This window comes from Copadichromis virginalis, linkage group LG12 (assembly GCF_057382275.1).
Source record: "Copadichromis virginalis isolate Kocher_CV1m ecotype Utaka linkage group LG12, C_Virginalis_male_GT1.1, whole genome shotgun sequence".
Classification (NCBI taxonomy): Eukaryota; Metazoa; Chordata; class Actinopteri; order Cichliformes; family Cichlidae; genus Copadichromis; species Copadichromis virginalis.
This window is the reverse complement of record NC_140629.1, coordinates 36,393,341-36,401,600: the sequence shown is the minus strand read 5'-3', so window position 1 is coordinate 36,401,600 and position 8,260 is coordinate 36,393,341. Positions and strand designations below refer to the sequence as shown.

General features: G+C 40.4%; 1 protein-coding gene across 1 annotated transcript; it reads right to left on the bottom strand.

Annotated features, from left to right (window-relative positions):
* Positions 1-629: 629 nt before the first annotated feature.
* LOC146697566 (derlin-2-like) lies at positions 630-7,380 on the bottom strand. Its single transcript, XM_085476351.1, has 7 exons — positions 7,242-7,380; positions 4,746-4,811; positions 4,584-4,657; positions 4,391-4,484; positions 3,375-3,570; positions 3,111-3,201; positions 630-1,634 (listed from the first exon to the last, which is right to left on the bottom strand). Exons 1-7 carry the CDS (start codon positions 7,371-7,373, stop codon positions 1,532-1,534), a joined length of 756 nt encoding a protein of 251 aa, XP_085332477.1. The 5' UTR covers positions 7,374-7,380; the 3' UTR covers positions 630-1,531.
* Between the last annotated feature and the right edge of the window lie 880 nt (positions 7,381-8,260).

Genomic DNA, 8,260 nt, shown 5'->3' with positions numbered 1-8,260 from the left:
CCTGCTCCTTTCACTTCGTCCTCACCTGAGATTACACATCTGCTTAATAAAACGAAAGCAGGAGGTCAAAATCAAGATGCTCCACAGTTCAAATTACAGATTTGACAGGGGCCAGAACCAGCCTGCTAAAGGGGTGTCAAACATAAGGACTGGGGAACAGAATCTAACTGTCAAAGACGCCAGTCCGGCCCACTGAGCGGCTTTGGAAAATATGAAAGAGTGCATAGATTTTTAACTTCTGGCTTTATTTAAAGTTTTACAGCTTTTCCTCGTATGCATTTGTTTTACCTGGCCTTAAAAAGGAATGAGGCTGTATGTGGCCTAAATGCGTGCGACACCCCTGATCTAGATAGTTTTTCTCTTGATCAACAGTGTTTTCATTTTTGTTTAGCTCAAAAGATTATTTAACAATTCTCGACCATCCATTTTCTCCTCCTAGAAATCAGCTCAGGTAATGTTTAGAACATTAAACTTGCATGTAGGCACCAATGCAAGTTTTGTTTTGGAGCCTTTTTTCCAATAAAGACTGGACATCGGTAAGAGATGTTGTCATTAAACGTGTTTGCGGCGTACCCTGGACTCAAAATCAGCTTTCCCAACTATAAAAAGAAGAAAACCAAGATCAGAAATTCACTGAATTGGTATTTATTGGTAAAATAACAAAAACAAACTTTAAAAAGAATTATTGCCATTCTCCTAATTTATTTGCAGTATTGTAACAGAGTTTTTCCTGCTTTTTTTATTTTATTTATGTAATCGGTTCCATGTGTTCATCATATAATTTTCAAATTTTGTGTGATGGTAGATACCAATAACAATGCGAGCTGAGGAGAAACCATATCGAGTAATACATCATATATCATATCATATGAAAGGGCACGGAGAGAGCTGTGCAACAGGCTTTTTATTTTTTCAACATGACGCTTGCAACGTCACAACGATGCTACAACAGGCTGATGCCATGATACTGTAAGAAAAACAGGCTGACATCAGCATGTTGGAATAAAAACTTCATGAAACAATGTTTCAGTATATCCCTCGCCCTTCGGGGGGAGTTGCACTCTGGGTGCTCTTGTTTTATATTTGTGCTCATTTCTCCTTTTCCTGCATCATGTGTGGAGCAGACTGAGGTGAAATATTAACTGATGACAACGCGGTATGTTTGCCATCAGTGTAAGAAAAATCCCAAACAATTGTGGCATTTAACCAATGTCTCCTTACTGTTGACCTTATTACAGCGTCCCTCTGACTGAGCTCGTCATCCACATCATCTCACTCAACCAGTTTGCTGTGAAGTATAAAACCTGCACATGTACAGAGTAAAGCTGTTGGTGTAGCAAACTGTGGACCCTCCATGTCCATCCATAGTGAAAAGTTTTCAGCTTGTTCTTCCATTTCTGGTCCTTTTTTCTTGTTAAGGCAAATGAAATCTCTGTGGTTACAATTCGCTGAACAAAGCTAAATATTCAGTCTATACAGCTTTACAGTCCTGTGGCGGTCTGTGTCTGACTTTTCACAGCTCTCTGGGCTCTCAGTTGTGTTGCTCCCCATTCGGCTGCAGGGCTCCACCCTGCTGCTGCTCCTCCAGGAGGGGACGGTAGTCTGGGTCCTCTGGCCGATCAAACATGGCCCGTCTGTTAGGAGAGAACAAAACGACGCTTGTGTTCATTTTCACCTCATACCGTACCGTGCAAAACTCTTGAGTCACCTCACATTTCTTCATATTTGGATTCCAAGGAGTCAGACTTTTTTTATTGTGCCTTATCTTAAAGTGCTGTTGTCTAGTCCTTGTACCTGACCATTTTAAGGTTTCTCTTTGGTTTGCTAAGTTACTTAACAATGACGTGCTGAATTGTTTAAGCATAAAAAAAGCACAAAACTTAAGGCACCAATGTTGTGTGTACATATAACCCACAACTTAGCAAAGAACCAATTGTAAATGTTATCTTTAGGCATTTTGTTACTAGCAGTCTGTTACAAAAAACACATAATTTGTTCACATCTCTTTGACTGAAAATGTTGCAGTTTTGGAGGCATAAAACAGAGTTCACTAACAAGATGATTCCCAAAGAGCTGAAAACACATCTCAGCATGGTGTGCAGTATGTCCATAAAAAAAGAAAATCTGAGAACACTGAACAAGTGAACAGTACCTAAAAGTCATGTATTTAAGGAATTGGAAAAAATACAGCAAAGACCTGACACGGGACGTGAGAGATCTGATCCTTCAGTTGATCATTTACTGTTCACTGAAGCCTCATCGGAAAAGCAATTCTTAAGAATGGGAAACAGGAAGGAAAGTCTGAGGTATGCCGAACTACACAAGAACTGTGTGTGTGTGTGTGTGTGTGTGTGTGTGTGTGTGTGTGTGTGTGTGTGTGTGTGTGTGAGAGAGAGAGTGTACATCCATCTGTAAAACATGGTGGAGGCTCTGTCAGGGCTTGGGCTGCATTTCAGCCAGTGGTGTTGGGAATTTCGTCAATAGTTATGGAATTATGAATTCAGAAGTAGGATGTTGATCCACCATGCAATACCATCTGAAAATGCATGTGATTGGCAGCCTCATTTTTCAGTATGGCAATGAACCCAAACACACAGCCAGTGCAGTATAAGCATCCCTGGACATAAAAAACAAAAAAAACAAACACATAATGGAGCACTGTCAGTCTTGGTTTGGCCTCCCGAGACCCCGAACCTCAACACTGAAGCAGTGTGGGATCATTTTGACAGAGAACAACAGAAGGGAGAGATTTGGATGTCCTTCAACAAGCCTGGGAAACTATTCCTGAAGACTACTGAAAGAAATTAAGAGAGAGCTGCCCCACAGAGTTCAGACTGTCATAGAATAAATGTGGTCATTCCAAATACTGCCTTTCAAGCTTGTTATAATTGTACAAACACTTTTGGCTTATATGCTGTATTTCCATGTATATTTGCACGTTTCAATAAATTGCTGCACCAGTTTCCCATTTTCCTAGCAAAATATAAAAGGTGTATAGGTGGTATAACCAGTATTGAGACCGAGTTTTCAGACTGTGCCTCGACTGGTCATCTCTCTAAGAAAAGAGTTTCCACATGTTGGACTTCAGCTGAATAAACACTGGTTCTTACAGAAGTTCTGGAGTCATCAGCAGCTTCCTTCCTCCCGGCTGGTTTGGAAACACATCTTCAAGGAAATAGTACATGTGACCGACACTGATACCTGAGGAGAGAATAAAGTCAGACACCCGAATTTCAAATAAACTATTGGATCGGATAAGGGGAAGAATTAGTTAGTCGGTTGAGTCAGCCGGTCTTTTCCTAAAAAGCGCCTTTTGCCAACCATTCATGTTAACTGGTGTTAAATGAATGAGCAGAATTCGAGTCGTCTCATACCAAGCAGGTCGACCACGATGGAGTTCCCGAGCAGCAATGAAAATCCCATGAGCACCCAGGGAAGAAACGGGGCCTGAAAGTTCAGGAGGCCGAAGAAGTTCATACGTATGAGCGGATGTCTTCTACTCCACACATACACCAGCATGATGATAAAGGCCTGACCCAGGAAGAAGATGTTGGCGAACAGACCGAACAGCTGCGGGACTTCAGGTTAAATAAAAACATTCACCTATTCATCAAGAGTCAAAGTTTAAGAGGACAAACTAACCTGAACAGTTGGAGCTTTAGTTTAAGAGAGAAAGCTATTTATTTGAAGAAACAGGGTTTTATACATCTGTTAGTCAGACAGAACTGGAATATAACCCCACAGTAGCTGATTAAGCTAAACAAAAAGAAGAAACAAGTTTTTCCATCTCATCTCTGCAGGTAGAGACAATGTTATTGTTTAATGAATGCTAAACCCTCCACAATAAAAGCCAAACTATGACATTCCCGTCATTCCAGCAAACCATGTTACATGTTTATAGCAGAATTAATCCTGCAGTTCAAACTCCCCATGAAACACAGCATGACTGCATAAACCTGCACAATAACTGTTTAACAACCACCCAGAGACACGTCTGTGGTAAACCCACTCACAACAGCATCATTAACCTGGAATCTGAGCAAACTGCTGCGCATCATCAAAAAGAGGTGCACTCTGTACAGCGACTGACTTTACACACTTGGAGCCTGCAGACGTCTGCGGAAGTCTCTGACTGACATTTCTGATCAAAGTGGAAATAAGTCTTAAATTATCTGTGGAAAATCTGGGAACAGGATTTCACAACTAGTTTGGATGCCGCCAATCCAGGCAAATTACACAAGTCGACATACAGTGGGACTTTCAGTGACAGAGAAGAGAGCTTGTGTTAAAGTCAAAGGATCTTATTCCAGATTTTCTTCATCTTATGCCATCCCATAGCTGTGGTTGTTTACCCATCACTCATCCTTCGCCTAAACACGTTAAAGGATACAGTGATCACGATCCCTCCAAACAGGAACATGAAAACAAAGTCCGCCGTCCTGCCCCGAAAACAGCCTTCCTCCAGCATCCGACAGTATCGATAGCTTACTTTCAGTTAAGGTCTGCTCAGCTCTGCTGCAGATTTCACCATAATGTGAGCTTCAATTCGGTAAACTTTCATATTAAGATACAGAAAAAGATACAGAAAGATGATGTTGAACACGAAACTAAATCCGAGAGAGCCGAAGAACAGGAAGCTGGTTATCAGGCGCCATATCTGAGAAAGAGAGGGAAGAGGAGTGTAACAGTGATGATATAACACATAATTAACTCAAAGTTTCAGTTAAATAGTTGGTAAATGGTACCTGGTATCTCCTGATGATGAGCTCTGGGTTAAAGTAGAGCTGAAATGGGCTGATGAACTCAAGTTGCTAAAAAGTAAAATACAGCCTAAAATTAATTAATTCTGGGTAGCTTGTATGATTATTCGCTATAACTAACTGGAAGTTCACTTAAAAAGTCCTTGTTGTCATTACCCTCTGCAGAATTTAAATAAAACCTTCACCACCACCAGGGGGCAGCATTTTACCAGCAGGTGTGTTGAAAGCTTTTTAGATGTTTGCTGCTCTTCTTTTACCTTTTGATAATTGTTCTATACCTGGTCTTTCAGCTGCTCCTTTTAGGGGTTGCCCCAACCAATCATCTTCCTCCATCCTATCCTAGCCATAGCATCTGCTTCTGTCACGCTTACCCTCACATGTCCCACTTCACGAAACCCATGGATCATTCATTACTGTAGTGCCCCCGTTTTCCTGGCAGCTCCATCTTCATCTTCTTTGAGTATATATCCACTCTTCCTGCTCTGCACATGTCCAGCTTTGCCACCTGTCTTTTGGTCAGTGCCACTGTCTCCAAACCATTTATCGTATCAAATCAGGTCTCACTATCATCTTGTAAACCTTCCCTTTCACTCTTGCTGCTATCCTTCTTTCACAAATCACCCCTCACACTTGTTTTCACCCACTCCACCCTGTCTCCACTCTCTTCTTAACCTCTTTTGTGCACCATCCGTTGACCCCAGGTATTTAAACTCATCTACCTTCACTAGATCTTCTCCTTGCAGCTTCACTGTTACACCTGTCTTCCTCTCATCCACACACATGTATTCTGTCTTGCTTCTGATGACCTAGTGTATTGTCTTACTTATTTTTTCATTGATTGGACTTATTTGTATTTCCTTCTGATATCTGTACCTGAGCTGAGGTAACGCAAAAAATTTCCCCATCGTGGGATCAATAAAGTCTTATCTTATCTTCTCAACACTGCTCCATAAAAAACTCTTGACACAAACATTACATCTGTAATGTTCTTTGTTAGCCTGTAGCCATACTACTACTCGCTGATTGTCACCGCTCTCCTTAGCCTAGCTTCTCTCTCCTTCCTATATCTTCACGGTGTGGCTCATCAGCTTTATCCCTCATAGTTACTACAGCTCTGCAGACCACCTTTGTTCTTGAAAATCAGTAACAGTAAACGTCTTCTACATTTCTGGTCAAAAAGTCCACTTCCTTTTCCCCTAGACACCCTCTCTTTACCTGCACAGGTATGTCATCTGGACCAAATGAAAGCAATAAAACTGTCATTTGAAAAGAAGTGCCACGCAGGTGTTTGGTGTATCCTCTACCATAGGTGTCAAACTCTGGTCCGCGGGCCAAATTTGGCCCGCAGCCTAATTACATTTGGCCCGCGAAGCCATACCAAATTACTATTAGAGCTGGCCTACTGGTATTACCGTTTTGTGCTAGTCCTGGTCGTTTTTCTCAGTTTATTTAAAAAATAAATAAATAAATAAATAAATAAAAAAAATTTTTTTTTAACAAATTTCCCACGTGTGGGACTAATAAAGGTTATCTTATCTTATCTTATCTTATCTTATTATACAGCTAATATATATATTGTTTAGTATTAAGCTTTGCTTGTTCCATATTCAGTTTTCCAGCAAAACTTTTTTGAGTCCATAAGAAAAGATTCATTCTTATATCTGGAGGAAGATTTTTTTTCCAATAAATATTAATGTTAGCCCGCGACTTTGTTCCAGTTTTGAATTTTGGCCCACTGTGTTTTTGAGTTTGACACCCCTGCTCTAGACAGAAGATCCTCTCACTCACTCCTTACTAATCCTCTACTTATTTCATTCATCAGCTCCCCAGAGTGCCCCCTCCATCTTCTCATCACACTCCTTTCTTCACTCACATCCTAACCTGCTGCACATCCTTTCCAGCTCGATCTCTCTGCCTGGCCAATCAGTACAAGTCCTTCTGTCCTTCCTTAGTATCCAGTGTCACACACACCTCACTGTAACTAACTTTTTCCTTTGAATATTTTCCCCTTTCCTCTGTCTAGAGGACACACCAAACGCCTGCGTGGAACCTCTTTTCAAATGACAGTTTCATTGCTTTCATTTTGAAATTATTTACCAAGTTCAGTGGTAACACATCAACTGATACTACAGGTACTTTCTATTACACGTGACTTGCTGTCACTTCATATCATATTAAATAATAAAGTACTTCAGATATAACCACGATCTCACTGACACTTTCTACATGAGGAGGCTACAACTAGATTCAACACTTGTGTGCTAAAAGGTGCCTAACTTTACCACTCAAGTGTTTCCATAACTTTTACTTAAAGTGCAGCAAGTGCTTAGATCTCCTGACTAAGACTCACAATCTCACAGTTAAAATGTTGTAAGAGTCCAAGAATAACAAAAGGCAACATCTCTAATTTGCACAGTTTGAGGACAAAACAGGTTTTCCCCTCTGATCGGCAGATTGTAAGTTGAAGGATTTGTTTCTTACCACAGCAGCAGTGGTGAGGACACAGGCGGTCGTGTACGCTCGGGTCACCACAGGGATCTGAAAATACTCCTGAGTGAAACTGTGAGCCATCCCTGCTGCTGCTGCTGCTGCTCCTGCTTCACTGTCAGCCATGATTTACTCCCCGAGTGAACAGCACAGGCCACGCCCCCTCCCACCACCTGACAATCGCATCCACTCATCAATTAACACCATCCACCCCAACAACACAGCAAACCGTTAGCGCAAAGTCTTCGCTTTGAAGACCAAAAATGCATTTTAAAATTTTTTACACAATTGCTTTGAGTCGTGATGTTATTAAGATTTTTATCTAATATTTATTTTGTTAGTTAAAGTTTATGTTAACAGCTATACGAATTCCTGTAATATTATTGTAATATTAACAAGAGAATAATGTGGGACTGTTATCTAAACCGAAAGTGTGACGGGCAGTTTTTTTTTATAATGACACTAATATCTCTCTAAAGACTTCTACAAAGCACATTTTCCAGTTTTACAATTACAAAACTAAAGTTAAAGAGTTTAAACAGGTCTGCAATATTATAATACGATTCAGTAATATTTCTGTTTTTATCTACAGTATATTTTAATATTGTAGATAAAAACTTTTTATCTATTTTTATTCTTAAATAAGTGTTACATAATCCATAACTTTACCTGGAAATGTCGAGCTCTGGTCTTTAACTTTAAATAACTTTATATAAAAGCATACATGACCATCAGGGAAAGCTCAAGTGAACAATTTAATGCCATTCTGTGTTGTGCAACAAACTTGCACTGGACACAGAGGTCTGCAATCCACATCATGCTTTATTCCTGGCAAACACACAGTATTAGAGTTTGGCTTCCCTACCCTGCCAGCATAATTTCTAATGTTTGTTGTACTTTTGGTCGGTCTTTCCCAGATGGAGTTTCACTGGAGTGATGTAAGATCCCTGACTTGCAGAGAAGGCTGCTTCAAACAAACTCCAGCAATATTATTTAAAATCCTTGTGAGGAGT

Bases quoted from the DNA above. Each gene is read 5' to 3' on its own strand.
- LOC146697566 (XM_085476351.1), bottom strand. From the start codon at position 7,373: ATGGCTGACAGTGAAGCAGGAGCAGCAGCAGCAGCAGCAGGGATGGCT. The intron at 4,658-4,745 runs GTACCATTTACC...TCTCTTTCTCAG, and splicing joins TCATCATCAGGAGATACCAG to ATATGGCGCCTGATAACCAG. The intron at 3,571-4,390 runs GTATCCTTTAAC...GAAGTCCCGCAG, and splicing joins TTGGAGGGATCGTGATCACT to CTGTTCGGTCTGTTCGCCAA.